Consider the following 25,670-nt stretch of genomic DNA (forward strand, 5'->3'; position numbering starts at 1 on the left):
TGTAGATGAGCAGAGAGATCTCGGTGTCCATGTACACAGATCCTTGAAAGTTGCCACCCAGGTTGACAGGGCTGTTAAGAAGGCATACAGTGTTTTAGCTTTTATTAATAGAGGGATCGAGTTCCGGAATCAAGAGGTTATGCTGCAGCTGTACAAAATTCTGGTGCGGCCACACTTGGAGTATTGCATACAGCTCTGGTCACCGCATTATAAAAAGGATGTGGAAGCTTTGGAAAGGGTACAGAGGAGATTTACTAGGATGTTGCCTGGTGTGGAGGGAAGGTCTTACGAGGAAAGGCTAAGGGACTTGAGGCTGTTTTCATTAGAGAGAAGAAGGTTGAGAGGTGACTTAATTGAAACATATAAAATAATCAGAGGGTTAGATAGGGTGGATAGGGAGAGCCTTTTTCTTAGGATGGTGACGGCAAGCACGAGGGGGCATAGCTTTAAATTGAGGGGTGAAAGATATAGGACAGATGTCAGAGGTAGTTTCTTTACTCAGAGAGTAAAGGACAGGAACGCTTTGCCTGCAACGGTAGTAGATTTGCCAACTTTTGGTACATTTAAGTCGTCATTGGATAAGCATATGGACGTACATGGAATAGTGTAGGTTAGATGGGCTTGAGATTGGTATGGCAGGTCGGCACAACATCGAGGGCCGAAGGGCCTGTACTGTACTGTAATGTTCTATGTTCTAATATTTTCTGCCTGTAGTAGCAGTGCTTACATTCACTGTGAGAACATAGAACAATACAGCGCAGAACAGGCCCTTCGGCCCTCAATGTTGCACCAATACCAGTGATGTTGGTGGAAACTATGTCCTAATGATTTATGGGACAGGTGTCCAAGCTATGGGTTGTAGACTATAATTAGGCCTAGACTGCTCTTTGTTTTTAAGTTTTGGATTTCTGGATTTAGGAATTGGTGCCTTCATAAGGTTTTAAAACACCAAAGTTTGGGTTTACTTCATGGTGTGGAATGTGTCACAGCAACAGAACCATTGGTTCAACCTTTATTTGCAGCCAAGAAACCTTCCTAGTGCACACCTTGGGAATTCATAAATGCTGATGAGTAACAGATTGTTCAGGCCCACTGCAACAACTCAGGAAATTTCAAAATACCAGGTTGAACTTCAGCAAGAAATCCTCCAGTTTGTTACAACAATTCTCCTCCTGCTGATGAATTAATATTTGTACGTTGAGCACTACTCGAAAGAAAGCACTCAGTAGGAAGGGCACAGAAAAACGTACTTCTTAGCCTACCACAAATAGTGACTTCCTAACATCATGGCTGTTCAAGCTAGCTTTTGTTTTGTTCATCTATTCATGGAGTGTGGATGTTTCTGGCTAAGCCAGTATTTATTGACCATTGCTTGTTGCCCTTGAGAAGATGGGCTGCCTTCTTGAACTGCTTCAGTCCATGTGCTATAGGTAGTTCCACAATGTCATTAGGGTGGGAATCCAGGATTTTGACCCAGTGACGGTGGAGGTCAGGTGATATATTTCCAAATCGGAATGGTGAGTGGCTTGGAATGGAACTTGGAGGGTAAATGATGAGGTTCCCATGTTTCAGCTGCCCTTGTTCTTCCACAGGGAAGTGGTCATGAGTTTGGAAGGTACTGTGAAAGGTATCTTGGTGAATTTCTGCAGTGCATCTTGTGGTTAGTATGCACTGCTGCTACTGAGCATCAGTGGTGGAATGTCCAAATGTGGTGCCAATCAAGAGAGCTACTGTGTCTTGTCTGATTTCAAGCTTCTCATGTGGTGTTGGAGATGCATTCATCCAGGCAATGCTGGAGCAAGCTCAAGAGGCTGAATGGCCTACAAACATGCATGCCATACAAAGTCGTGAATAATGGTGACATTTTTGCAATTATCTGGGATGGAAAAGCTCAGGCTGAAGCATTTGCAACCATCTTCAGGCAGACATACAAAGTGGATGACCCATCTTGGACCGCCTCTGAGCACACCACACCCCCCCCTCAGAAGTCGTCTTCAGCCAGATCTACCATCTAGAAGGACAGGGGCAGCAGATGCCCCTTGGAACTATGTGGCTGCTTCTTCGTTAGTGGGTCACAATTCTGGACCTCCCCATCAGCTCTGGGGGTGAACCTGCATCTCACATTGCAGTCCTTTTAATAATCATTACTCTTCCTCAAGGTCACTTGGAGGTGAGCCATTAAATGTTGACCAGGCCAGAAATGTCCTTGCCTTGTGAGTGAGTTTTGTAAGGAAAAGATTTGAAAGGGTTTTTGAGATTGGCTAGTTGTTGACATCCTCTTGTTTCTGGTGATCAAGGAATGTGGTTCTTCATTTGAAACCTTGTAACTAGAATTTCAGGCTAAACTGCTGGGAAGAAGAATATTTAACTTTTTTTTCCCCACAAAGAATGTTTTTGAATATAATAATTCTTGAGATGCCATATCCCTGATTTTCTTGTTTTCCCAGCTGGATCTGAGCAATTATGTTGTGGGAGTGGAGGTTTTGGAATTTCAAGTAAATCAGGAGACAGTGGGATGCACCAAGCCCCTGATGCCAGACATTTGTTTGCAGCATGAAAGTTCTGGCACTCAGAGTGGAATTTTAATAAGAGACATCCGGCCCCGGATGGTAGGCTTTTGTAGATTCTCTATTCTCAGTGTGATGGAGAGGATGAAATGGTTAGAAAAACAGCTTGTGTTAAGAATGATCTATTGTGTGCAGTGGTAATAAGAAACTAACCAGAACATGCTGCTAAGCTTCAGGTTTCTTGCACATTTAAGTCATGGACAATTCTGCAGTTTCTGCACAAGGCTGTGCAGCCTACCAAAGGTGCTGGAGAGCTGAAAACTGAGAGAACTGCTTCCCCACGATTATCTCCATCCTCCCAACCCTTTGCTCTGCCTGACTAGCATCCGCTTTGGAAAGACAGCTGTCTTCCGCTTTGTACTGAAACCTGAAAATCTTGGACAACATCAGCACCATGAACTCAGCAATATCAACATCAAGCTGGTTGTAACACATGTATTTGTGGCTGAAACGGTGTTATGTTCATGTAAATAAGCTGTCTTTCGTGTTTGGGTCTGAGGGTGAGTATGTACGTGTGTATTTGGCCAGGGGTGAGTGGTGTTTGTGGCAGAAGTTGGGAGAAGAACACCGCGTGGAACACTACTTCATGCTGGATAAACTAACACTGAGTTTTTGTTTCCATCTGCTTTTCCTGGTCATTCAATCAGCAATCTAGTTCCACATGTACAGCCCATTTAGTCACACGAGCCCCATTTTTCAACCATGGAGATAGTTACAGTAATAAATTCTTTCACCTGGGGAGGTGGTGGTTTAAGTAGTATTAGAGCTAAAACTAGAGTATTTAATCCAGAAATTCAAGCTCATTTTCTGGGGACCCGAGTTTAAATCCCACCACGGCAGATGGTGGAATTTCAATTCAGTAAAAATCTGGAAGTAAGCGTTTACCAATGACCATGAAACCATTGTTAGCCATCTTGGCTCATTAATGTCCTTCGGGTAAGGAAATCTGCCATCCTCATCTGGTCTGGCCTACTTGTGACTCCAGACTCTCAGCAACATGGTCAACTCTGAGCTGCCGTCTAGGTGGGGACACGCAAACCAATCGGCTGTAATAGCCACTACAAAATCTCCACAAAGAAATGAAACTGACAAACCACGAAGCATCAATTTGGGCCTTGCAGTGGCAGAAACAGTCCCGTTGACCCAGAACTCCGGCCTTCCTTACCAACATCTGTGGGCTAGTGCCAACAGTGGGAGACCTGTCTCCACAGACCAGCTAAGCAACAGCCTGACACAGCATGTAACAGAATCATACCTGAGGGACAATTTCCCAGACACCGCCATCATCATCCTTGCATATGTCCCGTCCCGTCAGCAGGACAGACCCAGAAGTAGCAGCACAATGGTATGTTGTTGGGAGGGCATTGCCCTGTAAGTCCTCAATATTGACTCTTGATCCCATGAAGTTGCATGGATTCCGATTAAACATGCTCAAGAAAACCTTCTGCTTATTTCCATCCATTGCCCTCTCTTGGCTGATGAATCAGTGCTCCTCCATCTTGCACAACATTTGGAGGAAGCACAAAGGGTGGCAAAGGTACAAAATATACTCTGGGTGGAGGATTTCAGTGTCCACCACCAAGAGTGGCTCGGTAGCAGCACTACTGATCGAGCTGGTTGGATCCTAAAGGACACCGCTGCGACTGGGTCTGTGGCAGGTGGCTTTCATTAGCGGGGGGATTGAGTTTAAGAGTCATGAGATCTTGTTGCAGCTCTATAAAACTTTGGTTAGACCGCACTTGGAATACTGTGTCCAGTTCTGGTCGCCCTATTATAGGAAAGATGTGGATGCTTTGGAGAGGGTTCAGAGGAGGTTTACCAGGATGCTGCCTGGACTGGAGGGCTTATCTTATGAAGAGAGGTTGACTGAGCTCGGACTTTTATCATTGGAGAAAAGGAGGAGGAGAGGGGACCGAAATGAGGTATACAAGATAATTAGAGGCATAGATAGAGTTGATAGCCAGAGACTATTTCTCAGGGCAGAAATGGCTAACACGAGGGGTCATAGTTTTAAGTTGGTTGGAGGAAAGTATAGAGGGGATGTCAGAGGTGGGTTCTTTACACAGAGAGTTGTGAGAGCATGGAATGCGTTGCCAGCAGCAGTTGTGGAAGCAAGGTCATTGGGGACATTTAAGAGACTGCTGGACATGCATATGGTCACAGAAATTTGAGGGTGCATACATGAGGATCAATGGTCGGCACAACATCGTGGGCTGAAGGGCCCGTTCTGTGCTGTATTGTTCTATGTTCTATGTTCAAACAGGGAAAAATGTACTCAATCTCATCCTTATCGATGTGGCAGCTGCAGGCGCATCGGTCCTTGACAGTGTTGATAAGAGTGATTGCTGCACAGTCCTTGCGAAGATGAAGTCCGCTTTCATGTTGAAAATAACCTCCATCATGTTCTGTGGTATGATCACCGTGCTAAATGGGACAGACTTTGAACAGACCTAGCAACTCAAGACTGGGCATCCATGAGGGGCTGTGGGCCATCAATAGCCGCAGAATTGTACTCCAACACAATCTGTAACCTCTTGGCCCATCATATCCCCACTCAACCATTACCATGAAGCCAGTGGATCAACCCTGCTTCAATAGAGAGTGCAGGGAGGCATGCCAGGAACAGCACCAGGCATATCTAAAATTGAGGAGTCAACCTGGTGAAGCTACCAAACGGGACTTCTTGCATTCCAAACACCATTAGCAGCAAGTGATAGAGCTAAACAATCCCACAACCAGTGGATCACAACTAAGCTATGCAGTCCTTCCATATCCAGTCACGAATGCTGATGGGCAATTAAGCAGCTCAAAGTAAAATCCCATTCTCAATGATGGAAGAGCCCAGCATGTCAAAACATAAGATAAATCTGAAGCATTCGCAGCAATCTTCAGATATAGTTGCTGAGTAGATGAACTATCTTGGTCTCCTCCACTAGTCCCCAGCATTACAGAGACCAGTCTTTTGTCAATTTGATTCACTCTGTATATCATGAGACAGTTGGAAGCACTGGACACTGCAAAGGTGATGGGCCCTGACAATATTCCACAATAATACTGAAGACTTGTGCTCCAGAGTTCACTGCTCCCCTAGCCAAACTCTTCCAGTACAGTTACAACGCTGGTATCTACCCGACAATGTGGAAAATTGCTCAGGTATGTCCTGTACACACAAAGCAGGACAAATCCAACCTGGCCAATTATCGCCCTGTCAGTCTACTCTCGATCATCAGTAAAGTGATGGAGAGTGTCGTCGACAGTGCTAACAAGCAGCACCTGCTCAGAAATAACCTGCTCAGTTTGGGTTCTGCCAGGGCTACTCAATTCCTGATCTCATTACAGCCTTGTTTCAAACATGGGTAAAAGAGTTGAATCCCAGAGGTGAGGTGAGAATGCCAGCCCTTGACATCAAGACTGCATTCAACTGTGTATGGCACCAAAGAGCCCTAGCAAAACAGGAATCAGTCAGTTTTGGGGAAAAACTCTGTGCTGATTGGAATATACCTGACACATACAAAGATGGTCGTGGCTGTTGGAGGTCAGTCATCTCAGCTCCAGGACATCTCTGCAGGAGTTCCTCTAGGTTATGTCCTAGGACCAATCACCGTCAGCTGCCTCATCAATGAGCTTCCCTCTTCATAAGGTCAGAAGTGGGAATGTTCACTGATGATGACACAATTTTCAGCACTATTCACAACACCTCAGATACGAAAGCAGTTCAAGTTCAAAAATGTCAAGATCTGGACAATATTTGAGCTTGGGCTGACATGTGGCAAGTAGCATTCATATCACAAAAATGCCAAGCAATGATTTTGTCTCTGTCTCTTATTAGAGACGACCCACCCTTTGATATTCAGTGGTATTACCATCATTGAATCCATCACTGTTTACCATTGACCAGGACTAGCCATTTAAAGACAGTAGCAACAAAATCAGGTCAGAGATGAGGAATACTGTGGAAGTAACTTGCCTCCCAATTCCCCAAAGCCAATCTGTCATCTACGAGGCAGAAGTCAGGAGTGTGATGGAATACTCCCTACTTGCCTGGATGGCTACCACTCCAATAATACTCGCAGCTAAACACCATCCAGGACAAAGCAGCTAGCATCCACTCCCTCCACCAATGGTTAGAAGCAGCAGGGTGTATCTCTGCAAAATGCACTTCAGAAATTTACCAAACATCTTTTCAACACCACTTTCCAAACCCATTTTTCAGGTCAAGGGTATTCAATGACCAAATGAAGTATGGAAACATGAAAAATGAACACCAAATTGATCTACTGATCCCTCCAGCTTGCATCCTAAATACCTTGTGCGCTACAGCGCACAGGTTCCCCATCCTACCTCAAAAACTACTTTTTAAAATGCTTTCAGTGATCTACTTCCCTGCTTTTCACTTGACAACTGCAGTGATGACGACTGAAATGAGAAGTTCCGTGGTGCAGGAACATTGTAGGCATTGATCCTTATCCCATCACAATGGGTTACCACAAGGGTAAGCAAATAACACTAGTGTGGGCAGTTCTGTGCTTCTGAGAATGTGGTGCATTGTTGATTCTTGTCAGAATTCTTCTACTGTGACGCTGAAGCTTTATGTACCTAGCTGTCTGTTTTTCAGGAGGAAGAAATGTGATGGGAAGATTGACCTTTCTCTTTGCATGTTATCCATACACCAGATTGAAATTGCAGATTATTGTCTTTGTGTTGTCCAGATTGTAAGCATTGCACATTCTTGAAGTGATTTGTTGTGTGCATTGACCTTTCTAGTCAGTTCCCCTGGATACAGCTAGGATGACAAATGTGTTTGTGGAGTAGATCTAGGGATTAAATAAGACTTCATCTGTCCAGAAATGCATGTGCAAACTTCTTAGGTGTAATTTAGCATTGTATAGTTGGGCAGCACATTATGTGTCTTGTCAGCTATCATTCTGCATCTTGAAAAGAAAGTCCCAGGTTTCAAATCCGTTTAATTTTAAAATTCTAAGGGGTGAATTTAAATATTGAAGTAAAACAGACCATTCAGGTGTCTTTTTTTGCACATGTTTCAGTATCCTGGCTTGTCTGGTTGAAGTGCAATTACATGATGCAAATCAGATATGGGTCAAACAGGAAATAGTGGCATGAAACTAGCATTAAAAATAACTGTGCTCATTTCACTCTGGTCTACAATCTGTGACCCTTCATTGGATGGTATATTTCCTGTCACTCTGCTTTTAACTTTGCTACTTTTGTATATTCTAACCCCTCCTCCACTCCAGTTTGACCATTTTTTTTTCTCTCTCCATCTGGGTTAAACAGGTAGCTCCAAATCTCGCCTCTGGCACTGTTCGTTCACGATAAGCTTAGAGTGTGAATGGCACACTCATCAGCACCTCATTATTCTAATCTCACTGTGAAGAAGCAAGTAACTGTCCTTTCCATTTTCTGTGTTTTTATTGCAGAGTAGACGCACAGCTAATGTTTGTGTATGTGTCAGGCTCAGGGTCTATCTGCGATGCGCAACAGTGTTGAGTACACTGACGGAACATTCTTGTGCTGAATGTAACTTCAATCATCCAGGTTTCACATCTGCTCACTCCTCAATTCTGATGAATAAACTTAAATGTTAAAGGTAACCAGATCATTTCCATGCGGTCCATGACACTTCGTAGTTGTATAACCCAGCAAGTTGCTGGCACCTTATGGAAGCGGAAAGGGAGTAATGCAGTAGATCACAAAATATTAGCCTTCCAATGACCATATAAGGAACCTGGGACATGGAGGAGGAGTGTAGAAGAGTTGTGCACAAAATGTTTATTGGTGATGGATGCATTTGTTCTCCAGCAACTCAGTTGACGATAATATTGAGTGAATTGTAGTGACTACAGGTTTAATTCCTAGTCTGCGTAGAGTACGTCCTAAGTAGGGACACCTAACTATTATACGTAATAAGGTGTCTCGCTGGATGAGCACAGCAGGCCAAGCAGCATCAGAGGAGCAGGAAGGCTTACATTTCTAGCCTAGACCCTGATTTCTGAAGAAGGGTCTCAGCCGGAAACATCAGCCTTCCTGCTCCTCTGCTTGGCCTGCTGTGTTCATCCGGCTCTACACTTTGTTATCTCAGATTCTCCAGCATCTGCAGCTCCTACTATCTCCCACACCCAGCTATTAGATTTTAAGAAAAAAAATCACCAAAGATTGAAAACTTGTATCCAATGAATTTTCTGAAGGGTGCATGGTTTTGTTTTATTCGCTGATGGGATGTGGGTATTGCTGGCTGCACCAGCATTGCCCATCCCTGGTTGCTCTTTAGAAGGTGTTGGTGAGCTGCCTTCTTGAAATACTACTACAGTCTGTTTGATGCTTTTAGGGAATGAGTTCCAGGGTTTTGACCCAGTGACATTGAAGGAATGGTGATGTATTTCCAAGTCAGGATATTGAGTGGCCTGGAGGGGTACTTGCAGGTGGTAATGCTCCCATTTATCTGCTGCCTTTACCCTTTTTATTTGTAGCAGTCAATGATTTAAAAGGTGCTATCTAAAGAGCTTTGGTTTTGATGTGTTTTGCTATCAAATGTGGACAAGAAATGACTTAGGCTGTGATGTCTCCCCCTCTCCAATGGTGAAATGTTTGCAGCTTGTACATGGAGAATGGTCACATGGATGAAAGCCTGGATGGAATGGATGATTCCCGAGTGCCACCCACGCTGTCCCCAACAAGATTTGGAACTTGGGATATGTGGGATGAGAAACTATTCTTCGAATCAGACAGATTCTTCCAACCCAGCTGGTTGCTTCTAGACCATCAATTTTACTCTTTTTGGTTTGGAAAGAAAACATCAGTTATTTAGACAGTGTTCTTTTTCAGCCATTCATGGTGTTGCTGAACTACTCCTAATGTTAACATTTTTGTCAATCTTCAAGAACAATGGCTCTGTTGATGAAATGGTGCCAGAAATGAAGAAATCCAGTCTTTCACTAAACCTAGATTTGACAAGTTGAACATCCTTTTGTTGTGAAAAGGTGCTGTTCTAATTTTGAGCAACTGAATTTGAATAAAATCTGATTTGATTTGGTTTATGATAGTCATGTACTGAAATACGGTGAAAAGTATTGTTTTGCATGCTACCCAGGCAAATCTTAGCATAAGTAAATCAGGGTATTAGAACACAATGCAGAATATAGTGTTAACTATATTCTTAACTTTTTTGCTTCTTTTATCCTAACTGTACCTCATCCTATAGAGTTATCAACAATGAGTTGGTCTACATTGACTTCTGGTCTGCCAGTGGCTTTCTTCTTAAAAAGGTTTATCCTTGTTTCAAATCATTTCGTGACCTTTATCCTCCCTGTCTCTGCAAACTCCACGTACCATCCAACATCCCTACGCTTCTCATGTTCTTTCCTCTTGCATATCTTGGAATGCAGAGGAGGAATGATTAAAATCAGTACCTTCTGCAGTGTAGTTTCTTGAATTCCCAATGCTTTGCTGCACTTCAGTCCTTCTAAGATTCTCCTTTTGATGCCTTTGATGGGAGACAGTGGTTTAGCAGTTACGTCATTTAACGAGACTTCTGGATTCCTCGGCAATGGACTGGGCATGTGGTTTCTCACCCTATCATGGCAGGTGTTGGAATTTAAATTTAAGTGATAAAACCTGGAATTGAAAGCTAATTTCCTTAAAAGTTGACTATGAGACTATCATCAATTGTTGTAAAAACCCATCTGGTTCACAAATGCTCTGGAATGCAGGAAGTCTGCCATCCTTGGCCAGCCTGGTGGCTCAGTGGTCAGCACCAATATTACACAATGCCAGAGACCTGGGTTCGATTCCAGCCTCAGGCGGCTGCCTGCGTGGAATTTGCACATTCTCCCCGTGTCCACATGGGTTTCTTCCCACACTCCAAATACATGCAGGTTTGGTGGATTGGCCATGGTAAATTGCCCATGATATCCAGGGATGTGCCGGCTATGCAGATTAGCCATGGGAAAAGCAGGGTCCTGGGGATAGGTTGGGGTGTGGGTGTGGGTCTGGGTGGGATGTTCTTTTGGAGGATCAATGTGGACTCGATCGGCCAAATGGCCTGCTTCCAGACTGTAGGGATTCTATGATTCTCACAGAATCAGGCCGACATGTGACTCTGTGTTGTTGACCATTAATTGCCCTCTGAAATGGCTAAGCAAGCCACTCAGTATAAGGGCAATTAGGGATAGGTAACAAATGCTGCCAGTGACACCCTCATCCCACAAGCAAATTTAAAAAAAAGTTTTTAACCACCTGTCTGATTATCGCTTTGCATTTTACTATCAAAATTTGTGCGATAACACAGGTGTGAAGTATCCTGGTACGGTATGCTATGTTAAAGATGTAATATTGACGGAAGCCATTACTTTTGAGAAAGCAGATAGTTAGCTAATGCACCACCATTTCACTTCTCAGTGCCTAATTAAGGGAAAATGATGAGTATTTGACTCATCTCTATCCAACAAGAGTTAGGAATAGCCTATATTACAATTTGAAGCTGCTTGGTGAAATGTTGTCTTTTTTTCTTTTGAGAAGGTTAAAGTTCGAATAGCTGGATGTGGTTTGAAAAATGCTTGTCTTTGCACTTGCTCTAACAGAGGCTCTCTTTTCTCTTAGCATTACAGTGTCGTGACTCCTTTCAGCCATGTGTTAATAGAGGAAAATGCGTAACCCATCAGAACGGGACTGGAGAATGTGTGTAAGTAGATGCTGTGCCTGTACTTCATTGCCAATTTCACACTTGCTGTGCTCTTTTCTTATTTCCTTGAGTTGCCGCAGGATGGTTGAAAAGGGAGCAGGTTGGATCACCCTCATACTTGCACGAATTTAATGTGACAAGTAAGCTTTCTGTTCAAGTCGAAAAGAGGGCATCAAACAAATTTGACCTTCCTGTGATATTGTGCTGCATTTCATAGCCAAATGCAAACTGAAGGATCTCGCTTGTAACTTCGACCTATGTCACCATGATCCTTGTCTGTGAGGATGAAGGGTCTAGGCCTGAAATGTCAGCTTTTGTGCTGCTAAGATGCTGCTTGGCCTGCTGTGTTCATCCAGTTTCACACTTTGTTGTCTCGTTATATCTGTGAGGAAAGTTGGGTACCTATCCTGGCTGGGATTGCAAATGTAAATAGGGAATTTCCTGGAGAGTACCCTAGGGTTAGATCCAAATTTTGCTGCCTGTATCCTAGCCCATTACCCTATGCTCACTCACTTGTTAAGGGTTCTAGTCTCGAAAGACAGTACCTTTCAGTTTTACTGTACCACCATAACCTGCTCCAGCCATATAATTTCTTTGAAATCTCATTGTTCCTCTGATTCTGCGCACTTCATACCATTGATGGCTGTGTTTTTTGACCTTTCTCAAATCTGTCTACAGGAGATACTCAACCCATCTCTTTCATCGAACATTTGGTCCGGCACTTCCCAATAAGTCCTTGACTTGGGTGCTTGAAATCCAGATAAAATGTGGCAAAGGAGCTACAGCACAAAATGATTCTGATCCAATATTAAATTTTCAACACACAGTCACCTTGAAACAACTTAAATTTACATTGAAGCTTATTGTTTCAGAACATCTCTAAATGCTGTGTGCCTAATTAATCACTTTTGAAGGACAGGCACCATATTAGTGCATGAATTCAGCAGTCAGTTTATGCGCACCAAGCTTTGAAAGCAAGAAAGGTGACTGAGCAAGTCTGATTGTATAACAGAATCTAATTGTACTTGGTATGGAACGTCATCTGGCAACCCGACACAAGCAAGGAAAGGATAATCCTTTGGTGAGCCATGCTTTTTTTGCACAGGCAAACACCTATGAATGTGTTAATGTTTGTAAAACTGAGGGCTGCATTCGCTCCATCAGTAATGGATACTCCCCGAGTTGCAAACAAGAGCTGCATTGTTCCTGAGGGAGGGACAGTTTCAACAGCAGAGCAGTGCTTGAGAAAGTTTTTGTCTTGAGAAAACAATTTGGTGCTTTAGGGCCTGTGTGTCATTTTGTAGTCACATGAACTAGTCTCTTCTGCACGTTGACCTGGATTTGTCTCTTTTTGGCTTCAATGGGGTAGACTTTTGTTCACCACATCAACAGATTTACTACTAGTGTGGATATAAATGGAACGGTTGACTGCTTTTAATATGTGTCCCTGTGCCCAACTTCACTAAACATTCCTCCGTGCATATCCAAACAGGTTAACTGGGTAATACTTAGAAAGAGGATTCCATGTGTTAGGAGTGGATCAGTGGGTAGCTGACAAACTCTGCAAAATGTGGTTGAGGTGAAGGAGGACAATGTTAATTGCTAGTGCATTATTTTGAATGGCACAAAAGTTCTTGCCAATCGGCGTGTTTAATTTCTGCTCCAATCTGGTGGTTTTGAAAGGTCATGCATCTTGAAAGATTTGATGTCGGTGTAAGTGGACTGTTAGCAACCGTATTGACACAGCAGACAGGAATGTTGTGTAGCAGACAATCCTCCATCACTAAATATTTATCTTTTCAGTGTTAATATCTATGGTAGTGCTTGTTTTTTTTCCCCCCTTTGCCCTTTTTTATGATTTGTTTTCCTCCCACCTCTCAAATTTTCTTTGCCCCCTCAAATATCCTCTAGATTCCTGAGCTTTTCGTGGCCCTGCTTAAATATTAAGATAAGCAGAAGATGGGTGGCTTTTATACACTAATGGCAAGTGTGTCACCTTTTGCTTAACTTGATGAGATATGAGCAAATTACTGTTTGGAGAATGCTAGAATGTTGACCAGTTCCCCATCTGTCTCCATTGCCAGTCAGAAGATACTGTGCCTACACTGGGACTTGTAACTTATACATTTGTCCCTGCCTCTCCTGGCTTCATTCCTTCTGCTATGTTTTACTTCCCTCCTGGAGATGCTGATTCAAGTTACTGGAAGGCTTTTAAGTATTTGGCTGGAGCATGTGCTCACAAGCTACTTGACCACAAGAACATCATTGCTGTCTCAGAGCCTTACTCTGAATCCCACTTATCAGAGTCATCACCGGAAAGCATTCCAGCTACTATTTTCGTTCTGCATTACCATCACTGCCGAGAGACTCCATTCAGTTGTAGAGGTTCCACAATTTGATCAATTCATGGAGAAAATAGCAAACCCCTTGATTCCATGCAGCTCAGTATCTACTTGCACGGTATCTTGTCCCACAGAGGAGCAATGGAGTCACTATCTCTCATCTTGATTCATGAATTCTTCTTGGCGGTACCAATGTGTTTGTTGTTTCCTATTCCTTCCTTTGTCCAGCTTCTGCCTAAGAACGTCTCCATTCTCTAAAGTAGGTAGGGGTGTGTATTCATGCACGTGCGCAGGCACATATGTGTCAGGGCAGATTAGACTGGGGCTTCCCCTGGCTTTGTAAATTGTATTTTTTTTGTTTATTATTGGACCCCCATGATTTTTTAATTAAAAAAGTGCTATTCTGTTGGCAGGCTTCCACTTTCACACAAAGCACTCGATGGTGTCTTAGCAAATATTTTGAGGTATTAGGTTGTGAAAGGATCTGCTGCAAACACTGTGACACTGCATGATCTTTTGAAATTTGCAGTCTGTAATTTGGAAGGGAGCTGAGGATGCCTGAAGCGATAGGGACTGCTTTTTGTTTGTCAGGAAACTGTCAATCTGCTGCTGCCATGGAAAGATTTGGCATGGGAGTGGGGGGTTGTTTGTTTTTTATTGAACGCAGGAGTTATTAAGTTAGGGAGACACAGAAAAAAACAGTGAAGATTACTAATAACAGTAGACAATGTGTGTGGTGGCTTTTCGAGGATGATATGATTGTTTGAATGAGAGCTGGTTTTAATGGAGATTGTGCCCGTCAAAGTCTCAGTTGCTCTGCCTGGGTGGATTTCCTTCGCCTCTCTTTGACAATGAAGGCAGAAATTGTGTTTCATGAAGTTTATAGCTAGCCGAGGATGGGGTGACTGTGTGTGGGGATGTGGCAGACGCAGTGTGATGGAGGTTTCCAGACTACCCAAACAAGGCCTAAGCAGCCACTCCATATGCTCTTCGAGCAGTAGCAGCTGTGCAAAATCATGGGCTTTCGTTTATGACCAACAACTTGCAAAACATCATGGATGGTGTGCAATAGCCAATGTGGAACTGCAAGTGGCAGCTTGCAAACATGTGCAGGTCTCCATGTGCTTTGACTGTTGCTTCATCACTATGGAATCCACTTGGTGATATAGACTGGGCAGATTTGTACCCCCCAGAGTAGTGACAATTGTACATGGTGCCATCTTTTGAAACATTTCTAAGTCCTTTGTATGGTCCATTAGTTGTGCAGTAAATTGTCTGCCATGCTGGCAAATGTTTCACAAGGCATTAAGATGAGTGCAAGGTTAATGTCTTTCTGGTCCTGTTGGCTAGTACGTACTGAATATTGGCAAGAACTGTAAGAGAATTCCCTACACTTCGTTGAATCATGGATGGGATCTTTAACATCCACCAGAGCCCAAAGGTGGACCTCTATTTGGCATCTTGTCTGAAGGACTTGAAGTGGTCCCTAATATGGGTAGTTCAAGACAGCAGCAAAGACTAATTGGCTTGGAATCCGGCTATGAGAATTACTAAGGTGTGGTAGAGTTTGATTCCAGAACACACTACTTTCAGCTAATAGTGCAACTCAGAATCAATCAATAAAAGTAGATTCCATGGGATTTTGAGAGGATGTGGAGGTATTTTGCCAATATAGGCTTGTCACTGAAATGAAGAGGTCTTGCAAATGTGCATTTCATTAACTGGGCACTCCACATGCTTGTTTTGGAAAGTCAGACAGTCATCTTGGATAAATAAGGAGGTAACCGGGAATGTTTTGCAGGTAATGCATTTTATGTGCTCTAAGTGGACTTCAGGAAGGTTTTTGATAAGATCCCTCATGACAGACTGCTCAAGAAGGTGAGAGCCTGTGGGATTGATGGCATAGTGGCACATTGAATCCAAAATTGGTTGAGAGGCAAGAAGCAGATGGTGAAGGTGGAGGGCAGTTTCTGTGACTGGAGAGATAGTAGGAACTACTGATGCTGGAGTCAAAGATAACAGTGTGGAGCTGGAGGAACACAGCAGGCCAGGCAGCATCAGAGGCGCAGGAAAGCTGACATTTCGGGTTGGGACCCTTCTTCAAAAATAGGGGAGGGGAAGGGAGTTGTGAAATAAATAGAGAAGAGGCGTGGGGCTGGGCAAGGTAGGTGGGATGGTGTTAGGTGAGTGCAGGTAGGTAGTGGTGGAGATTGATCATTTGAGGTGGGAGGAGTGGATTGGTGGTAGAGATGACAGACAGGTCAAGGAGAAGGGGTTGAGAAGGAGGGTTGGTCATGGGCTGAGGATGGGGGCGAGGGGAGATTTTGAAACTAGTAAAGTCCACATTGGGACCCTTCAGCCCAATGGTCTCAATGTGGAAAATGAGGTGCTGCCCCTCCAGTTTCCTTGTGACGTCATTATGACACTGAAGGAAGCCCACGATGGACACCCCACCCAGGGAGTGGGAGGGGAAGTTGAAGTGGTTCGCGACCGAAAAGTGTCGTCGTTAGTCATGAACAGAGTGCAGGCGCTCTACGAAGTGGTCTCTGAGCCTTAGCTTGGTCTCACCAATGTAGAGGAGGCCACATCGGGAACAGTGGATACAGTAGACCACAATAGCCGATGTGCAGGTGAACAGCCGTCTGATGTTGAAGATATTTTTGGATCCTTGGATGGGGGTGAGGGGGCAGGTGTCTGGGCAGGTGTGGCATTTCCTGCGGTTGCAGGGAGAGATGCTGGGGGTGTAGGGCTACTGGGGAGTGTGGAGCAGACAAGAGAGTCGTGGAGAGAGCGGTCCCTATAGAAGGCAGATAAGGGTGGGGAGGGAAACATGTCCTTGGTCGTGGGGTCAGATTGCAGGTGGTAGAAGTGGCGGAGAATGACAGGTTGAATCCAGAGGTTAGTGGGGTAATACGTGAAGACAAGGGGGATTCTGTCTTTGTTATTGCGGGGATGGGATGTGATGGCAGATGTGTGGGAAACGCAAGAGATGCGGTCAAGAGCATTTTCGACCACTGAAGTAGGGGAACGTTGCGGTCCTTGAAATAACAGGCCATCTGGAATGTTCAGTAGTTGAATGCCTCATCTTGGGAGCCGATGCAGTGGATGTGGAGGAATCAGGAGTAGGGGATTGCATCCTTGCAGGAAGGTGGGTGAGAGGAAGTTTTGTCTAGGTAACTGTGGGAGTTGGTGGGCTTGAAATAGATATCAGTTTCGAGGTGATCACCAGAAGTGGAAACCGGGAGGTCTAGAAAGGAGAGAGAGGTATCCGAGATAGTCCAGGTGAATTTGAGGTTGGGGTGAAAGGTGTTATTAAAGTTGATGAACTGTTCCAGCTCCTTGTGAGAGCAAGAGGCGGTGCCTATACAGTCATCGATGCAGAGTAGGAAGAGGTGGGCGATGGGGCCAGTGTATGTGTGGAAGAGGGACTGTTCCAAATATCCTACAAAGAGGCAGGCATAGCTTGGCCCATGCACGTTCCCATGGCCACCACCTTAGTCTGTAGGAAGCGGGAAAGTCTGTTTCCAATGTGGTTCGACTGAGTTCCTTGCTGCCTGAGTAGGATGTCAATGATTTGGAGTTGAATATAACAGGTATAATCGAAGTTAATGGATGACATAAAAATTAGTGGAATGGTAAATAGTGAGGAGCATACTATGGGCTGGTTAGGTAGGCAGAGCACTGGCAAGTAAAATTTGATCCAGAAGTTCTAGCACTTCAGCTGCATTTTTAATGGTGGCCAAATGGTGTCATTTGCAGCCACTGCCTTCTCCCACCATTCAGATGCCATTAATTTTCTATTTGTGCTTGTGTGCATTAATTCTGTTCTGTGCAGAGCTTTCATCAGTGTTGGATTGTATCTGGCACTTGTGTAACCTGTGTAGACCATTCTGAAATGTTTTCTGCAATTTTGTGTTAATATGCATTGTTTCGACAGATGTAACAGTAGAAATTTGTAACATGATGCCTGATGCTTGTAGGGTCTTAATGTACCCTAGCATATGTTGCGTATTCATGAATTGAGGGAAGGAAATCAACCTCGAATATGACCTGCTATAGAAATTGTTTCTGAAAATGTCGTTGCGGTTTGTGCTGAGGCTGAAATGTTTTCAGAGCACCTCCAGGCTAAAGTTGACTTTTGTCAAGCTTTGGTCCAATCTCTGCCAGATAGAATCAGATAAGAGACAGAAACTTCCCCATCTTCATCATGTGAAGCAAGCTGTGCTGCTGTGTTTGCACTGCAGTCTTTGTGCTACTCTCTGTGAGACATTCCTGTTGAGTGCCGTTTAGGTTAGTGCTTCCCAGATGTTTCCTTTTCTCACCGCGACCTCGTTTTGAAGCTTGAAAACTGTCACAACCCCTCAATGAGAACTGCAAGAGCAGAGGCCAGGGAAGGACAAAATCTGAGAGAGTGGGAGGGGATTGGAGCTCCGTGATGGCCTTGCAGTTTGTGACCTCCTGATTTAGCTTGCAGACACACCTGGGGTTCTGACCCCCACTTTGGAAAGCATTGAGTTACATTTTTTTTGTGCTGGAAATGCATGCGTCACATTACTCCCTCTTCCTAATTAGCATCTTTTGGTGGCGCTGAAACATGCAGTTCAGACCAGCTTCTTGCTGTAACCAGTTATTACAGTAACCAATAGAAGAAGCAGATGCAACCAGAGTCATGATTCCAGTGTTCGACAGAGGTGTAATACACCAATTTTGTTGAACAGCACCTATCTAATTGAAAAATTTAAATGTTTAGTGTTACAAAGAAAGACCTCAAGGAGGAAATACAGATTTACATTCTTGTTCCCCTAATCCAGCAAAACAATGTAGACTAACCCTGCAACAGCATTCAGGTACTGAATTCCCCTTCCTCCTCCTGTAAGTGCTGGTATAACCATGAATAACATATATTGTGTGTACTGACTGAGAGGTGGCCAGAACATGTTATGTCAAAGTCTGGAGGAAGAGTTTCATTCAACAGTCATTTGGAGGATAGTTCATCAAAGGAGAGATTCTGGTGGGAAAGGGTGATGAGAGACAAAGAATTGAAGTTGCTATCTTGCAGAACAATGTTGAAAGTGATGACAGAAATGCCAATTTTATACAAATAGACTTGCACCCTGGGTCATTCTCTCCCATGTATAAACAGAGCATTCACTTCGGAAACACAAAAAGTCAGGGCGTCCTCATGCGTGAATCACTGAAATCTAGTATGCAGGTACAGCAGGTAATAAGGAAGGTAAGCAGAATTTTAGCATTTATTGCTAAAGGACTATAGTGCTCAAGTAGGGGGACGTTGCTGCAACTTTACAAAGCATGAATAAGGCCGGAGCTGGAGTATTCCGTACAATCTTGGACCCCTTACTTGAGGAGGGGTGTAGTTGTATTGGAAGCAGTTCAGAGGAGGTTCACTTGATTGATTCCAGAGTTGAGTTTAGAAGAATGATAGGAGATTGCTAAAGAGGTTTGACAAAGTAGATTTAGAAAAGTTGTTTCCTCTTGAGGGACAGTCTAGTATGAAAAGTTCTGAGGAAGGGTGACCAGACCCGAAACGTTAACTCTGATTTCTCATCACGGATGCTGCCAGACCTGCTGAGCTTTTCCAGCAACTTCTGTTTTTGTTCCTGATTTACAGCATCTGCAGTTTGTTTCAGGTTTTTATTTAGCATGAAAAGTCATAGTTTTAGGAAAAGAAATAGTAGCGATGAGGAGGAATTACTTCTCTCAACTGGTTGTGAATCTGTGGAGATCCTTACCCCTATGTGAGGCGAATTCCAGGACATGGAGTAAATTAGTACCTGGTTGAACAGTTATGGGGAGCAGGCAGGGAAGTGGAGTTCAGACTGAAATGGGATTGAATGGCAAGCAAGTTCAAGGGGCAGAATTTCCTACTCCTGCTTTTAGTTCTTATGTTCAAAGGGACAAAGCAGAATTAAGGGCACACTGGAGGTTGCAGCTGGGAATAGAGCGTTTGAGGGAGAAAAAAGTTTGCAGTGTCACTAAAGCTTGGAGGAATGGAAGATACCCAACATGGGAGAGTTTTAAACACAAGGATACTATTCACAAATCTGAGGTTAGTGAAGGAATGGTGAACTTCATGTGGAGTTGCCATGTGAGCAGTAACATTGAGTGAGCTTCAGGAAGGAATCAGAGTTAATTGAGTCTGTTGATGACAAAGTAGGAGTTTGTCCATGACAGATGGGATTTGAGATAGGGGCCAATGTGACAATGGGAGTTACTGGGTGGATACCTTGGCCCCAAGCAGAGTGATAATAAAGGAACCTAACAGAGATGACATTGAACTTGGGCCTCTATTCCCAAAAAGTACTGGAACGGAGCCACTCTGTTAAGAACTGAAGAAATATGTTCTAGGTTTTTGGAAATTTGACATATTCCAGAATCTCTCTCACTGCCGTAGCATATTAGCTTTATAGAGTTAACATCCAGTTCTCTTTTGAATACCCTAACGATTCTGTTTTTGCTATCCTATCTGACACATTACTGTAGACATGTATCAAACTCTGCAAGAGGAACAGGTTTTATAGTATGTGGTCCTACTACACTGCTGCAGTTTGAAAATAACATACGCCATTTACCCTTTCAGAGCCTTAGGTATTTTTACCTTCTGAGATTGCAAATTAACATTTTTCCTTCTCAGTAGCACAGATAATTTCCACTTAAGGTGGATCCAGTATTCTTTGTGCTACTTCTTTTCAAATTGAGAAATCCAGGGATTTGGAGAGATCGTGGTATCTGGTGTAAGCCTTCATTAGAAGTAGGAGCAAGATTAGGCTATTCAGCCCGTGGTTGATCTGATCATGGCTTTAATGCCACATTCCAGTCTGTGCCCCATTACCTTAACTCGTCTGGCCGTCCAAAGCCCATCTAAATCAGCTTTAAATATATTCAATGATTGCACCTGCATACTCTGTGGGAATAGAGTTCCCAAGACTAATGACCCTCTGAGAGAAGAAATTTGCTCCTGTCTCTGGCTTAAATGGGAAACCTCTTATCTCCAAACTATGTCCCCCAATTCTAAACTCCCCCTTGAGAACAAACATCTTCTCAGCATGTACCCTGTTAAGCCACTAAATAATGTTTTTGTTTCAATAATATCATCTTAAATGTAGAAAAGATGATGAGGGATATTGGAAATTCCTGAATTGGTAATTTCACTCTTCAGTTTTAAATGGTTCCAGGTACAAGTCAGGATTTGGGGAGATGAATTGTTCCATTGTTGGGATACAGTTAAGAGTCAAGATGTCAATGTTCATGTAGGTTGAGATGTCACTGTTGACATCTTGGTAAGGCGATACGCAAGTGGTCAAATTCATTGTCTTTGACATCCAGTGCACAGAATTCCTCAACTTCATTTTTCAGTAACTTCACAGGAGGAGTTACTAAGGCCCACAGTTCAAAGGGAGTTCAAACCACTCTGCTGTATAAGAATCCCAGGTCAATGCGTGTACATCAAATGGAAACTTGTTGTTTAGTTCCCTCACTTCAGCCCTCGTAACACCTTTATAGTCTGGCCCATAAGCTTATCTTGCTGGTATTTATTGGTCTTACTGGATTTGATAGTACCTGCAATAAAAGAGAATTCAAGGTATTGGTGGTGGCATAATTGTCTTTGGATCTACGTAGTTGAATTTGAGTTTGCTTTAGTGTTACATCTACAAGATACAGTGAAAAGTGTTATGTTTCATGTACAGGCAGATTATATCATACACAAAGTGCATCAGGGTAGCACAGCAGAGTGCAGAATACAGTGTTACAGCCGCAGGGAAGGTTTAGAGAGAGATCAGTGTTAACATTTGAGAAATCTGTTCAAAGATCTGGTAACCACAGGGAAGAAACACTATATTGGACAAACTGGCAGAAAGCTAGCCACCAGAATACATGAACATCAACTAGCCACAAAACGACATGACCCACTATCACTCGTATCCTTACATACAGATGAGGAAGGAAACCACTTTGATTGGGACAACACATCCATCCTAGGACAAGCCAAACAGAGACACGCACGAGAATTCCTAGAAGCATAGAGTTCCGGTTGGAATGCCATCAACAAACACATTGATTTGGAGCCAATCTACCATCCCCTGAGAAAAAGAACAGGAAATGACATCAACAACCCAAGGAAACCTAACCAGATAAATAGAAAGCGGGATATAACACCAGCGCTTCGTCGGAGGCTCACTGATGATGTTACCTAGAATGGTGACAAAACGTCTGAAAACGAACCTTCCAGCTCAGCGAGCAATCTCAGCTACAAATCTTGTCAAAACTCCCTGTTCTTGAATCTATTGTACCGACAGAAGAGGATGGAAGAAAGTATAAACGGGGTGGGAGGAGCCTATGATTATATTCATTGCTTTCCTGAGGCAGCGGGAGACATAGATGGAGTCAATGGACGCTCTCAATGATGCTGTCCAATGTCAGGGTTATGGGGAAAGGGTGGGTCTGAATGGGATACTCATTGGAAGGTTGGTGCAATTTTGATGGCCAAAAAACCTGTATCTGCACTGTGGGGATTGCGTGATTGTAATATTTACATTACAGGAGGAGGCCATTTGGCCTGTTTTGGTCACCCTGCTATGGGAAGGATATTAGTAAATTGGAGAGGCTTCAGAAAAGATTTACCAGAATGTTACCGGAACCAGAGGATTTGAGTTATAAGGAGATGTGAATAAACTGGGACTTTTCTCACTGGAGCATAGGACATTGAGGGGTGACCTTATAGAGATATATAAGATCATGTGGAAGATTTGGCAAAAAGCAAAGGTCTTTTTGCTAGGTTGGTGGAATTCTTAAATAGGAGACATATTTTTAAGGTGAGAGGAGAAACATTCCTGTTACCCAGGGGAAACTTTTTCACACAGGGTGGTTTGTGTGTGGAATGAACTGCCAGACAAAATGGTAGATGCAGCTACAGGTACAACATTGCAAAGATATTTGGAGATGTAGATGAATGGGAAAGGTTTAAAGGAATATGGGCTAAATGCAGCAAAGTGGGACCAGTTTAGTTTGGTAAACTTGGTGGGCATTGACAGGTTTGACCAAAGAGTCTTTTCATGCTGTACGATGCAAACAGGGGCATGCCCTCCACTCCCGGGATGTTGATGACTAGCTCCTCTGTTTTGCTGATGTTGATGGTGAGATTGCTGTCTCCAAAAGTTGTGAACTCACTGCAGTTGAATATATTTTACCAGTCGCCTGTAAATTGTTTAAATTCTAGAAATGTTTACACATGCCAAGTGTACTCCCACCTCACTTTCATCCTGGGGAATTGTTGTTTATTTTTGGCATTGAATTGTCAGAACTTTATGATTAAATTGAGGCCATTTCCTTGTTTAATGATCACATGTTTCTGTGTCTCAGCCTCTTGTTTCATCTGGCACAATTTTGCATGTAAACTTTGTGTTTGTGGTAACAAAATGCATTCATGGTGCCTTTTTCAGGACTTGTAAATAGTAATTTTGTAACGCAAATAGGCAAAAATGTATTCCTTGTGGATGATTACGAATGCAGAAATTCTCATAATTGATTCTTGATCTGAACAGCGTTTTATGCTTGGCTGATGCCAAACCCACCACCTCACCCCACCCCACCCCACCCCACCCCAGTGCAGAAGATGATGATGAGAGAAAAAAAAACATCAGTTAAACTCGTTAGTCCTGTTGGAAAGATGAGATGTGACTTTGTGTAAATAGACCGCTGACAGTTGTATAATGAAGAATAGTTGCAGGAGTGACAGGCACGTGTCAAATTATACCCCAGTGTATGAGGGACAAATACTGCCACTCAGTCAGAAGAAAACTAACCATCCCTGTTCAATATACTACGGTGATTTTGTTTTGTTTGGTCAATTAACTGAGAGCAACTTCCTGCGGCTTGAAGCCAGGCAAACATTACCTGATACAACCATGCTAATTGGTTCAAATCATTTGGTGTTTTTGTCTCATTGAGCACTTTTTTCTTCATAATTTAGTGGGCTTTTTAGCGATTCAAGACTTGCTGACCATGACCTTGCCTTGTGTGGTTCTATGATGAGAAGTCATTGATTTCTAACACATGGATGTAATTCCTTCCTTGCAACCTTGCTGGCAGACGCAGATGTTTTGTGTTTAAGTGTAATGTTTGCCATAGGGGTTTTGTGTTTGAATGCAAGGGCAGTTGCGCTGCTGCTGCCTTTTTGGAGAATCATGGCAGTGGGGGCACGTTGGAAGAGGCTATAGCTTGTAAGGGATGAATTTACTGAAAAAAAAAATTAAGTCTTTCTCCAGAGCCATTGTAACAGCTGTGATTTATAGAGGGGGCCTTTGGGTCTGAGGCTCCACATGTAGAATACCTCTGTGCAAAATTGATTTTCTCCAAATTTTCACCAAGGCCGCAGCAATTGGAGATACACATTCCAGCTTTTTTTTTCAGTTCATGGCAGGGATTTCTAAAATTTTGCGTGGGTGGATTGTAACAATGCACATGTTTGACTACAAGTTTTACTCTTTGGGACTGAGTGGGAGAAATGCCAGGTTAATAAGTATGCATTTGCAACTTGATAAATCCTTTCATAGGCTTGTGACATTGGCCAGCAGTGATTGGAATCCATTCTTTGGCTAGTAATTCCACTTCAGGAACACCTTTACTCTGGTGTGGCAGATCAGCTGCTTCCAAGAAGCATAGAGCAAGTGCATTATGCATCTGATCTTGCACGAGTTGGACGAGTAGAGGGTAAAATACCACATGCTTTTTGCAAGGACATAATATAAATATCCTGCACCCACTTTCACTTTCTTAGCAAGGACAAATTGAGGAAAGGCGAGGCATTTCTTTTCCAATGAGCCGGCCATCTGTAATTAGTCAAATTGCAGTTCAGTAAATTTAATCTTTGATGTACTGAAGTTAATACTAATGGGAAAATAAGCCTGTCATTGATGGAAAGCCCCCACCCACCCCTGCCCACCCTGCAACCGCTCCCTAATCAAGGATCGACAGCTATTTCTGCAAAGAGGCTGCCATGGCCAAACTATTGTTTTGAGGAAGGGTCACTGGACCCGAAACGTTAACTTTGCTTTCTCTTCCACAGATGCTGCCAGACCTGCTGAGCTTTTCCATCAACTTTGTTTTTATGGCCGCACTATAACTTGTTCTCACCTGGTGCATTTTCATGCATCACTTTGTGAATAATAAATCAGTGAAAAATTGCTCAATCATATTGCACACTGAAAAGAAGAATGTAAAGTAGCCCTGGCTGAATTTCTCTACTGTCACCTTTTCTGTCTTTCTTTTCTTCTTCCCTTTCTGTTCCCACCACCTCTGTTGTAAAGTCACAGACAGTGGGTTTAATTATTCAACAAATACTTGGTATTAAATCCCATGAAAGTGTAAGTTGCCACAGTCCCAGAGGACCATAGACACTCAATTGTTCAGGAGACATCATCCGTGGTCAGTTTGATCTTTTGCGTCATCATGTCTGAGGCGAGGAGCGAATTTGAGAAAGCAGGGCCTTCGTGGTGACGTCAAGTGATGGGGAAATTGAGCCCACACTGCTGATGTCACTGTTTTGCAAACAACTGTACAGCCAACTGCACTAACTGACTGCTTTGGGCTCCCTGTTCGACATTGGCCAGTATGTTCAGTTGTGAAAACTTGCCATTCGATTTAGGTTGCCAGTGCTGTTTGGATGGTTTCATCAGGTGATTTCACTAGTTGGCCCCCAGCTGCTATGCATTGACCTCTGATTGGTCCGTCCTAATATTGCAAAACCATACCATATCCATTTGAAAACAAATAGACTGTCTTTGTTGATTAAATCCTTGGCTGTTTCAGAGACCCAGGCTTTTTGCCCAGCCACCACATTTTTATGTAACAAATGCTGTCTGGTCATCTGAGTAATTTATCTTCCTTCAGAAAGGTTGCCTGTGCTATGTTTGACAGGAGCTTTGAATATGCAATTTTGTTGAAAAGTGGCTGAGCCGCCATTAACATTTTAATGGACGTGTTCCTGCATTCTAAAGGTAGAATGCATTATATTGTGAAACTTTGCACTGTCTGTGAGGAGATGTC

The 25,670-nt window shown here is 43.3% G+C and overlaps 1 protein-coding gene across 2 annotated transcripts in view; it reads left to right on the top strand.

Annotated features, from left to right (window-relative positions):
• Positions 1–25,670, top strand: part of LOC125456541 (neurogenic locus notch homolog protein 2-like) — a 166,649-nt gene that overhangs the window by 23,325 nt on the left and 117,654 nt on the right. For both annotated transcript variants that reach the window (XM_059647728.1, XM_048539747.2), the window contains exon 2: positions 11,184–11,265. In XM_059647728.1, coding sequence (XP_059503711.1) covers positions 11,184–11,265 — 82 coding nt within the window. The remainder of the gene's footprint in view (positions 1–11,183; positions 11,266–25,670) is intronic.

Source organism: Stegostoma tigrinum, chromosome 8 (genome assembly GCF_030684315.1).
Source record: "Stegostoma tigrinum isolate sSteTig4 chromosome 8, sSteTig4.hap1, whole genome shotgun sequence".
Taxonomy (NCBI): Eukaryota; Metazoa; Chordata; class Chondrichthyes; order Orectolobiformes; family Stegostomatidae; genus Stegostoma; species Stegostoma tigrinum.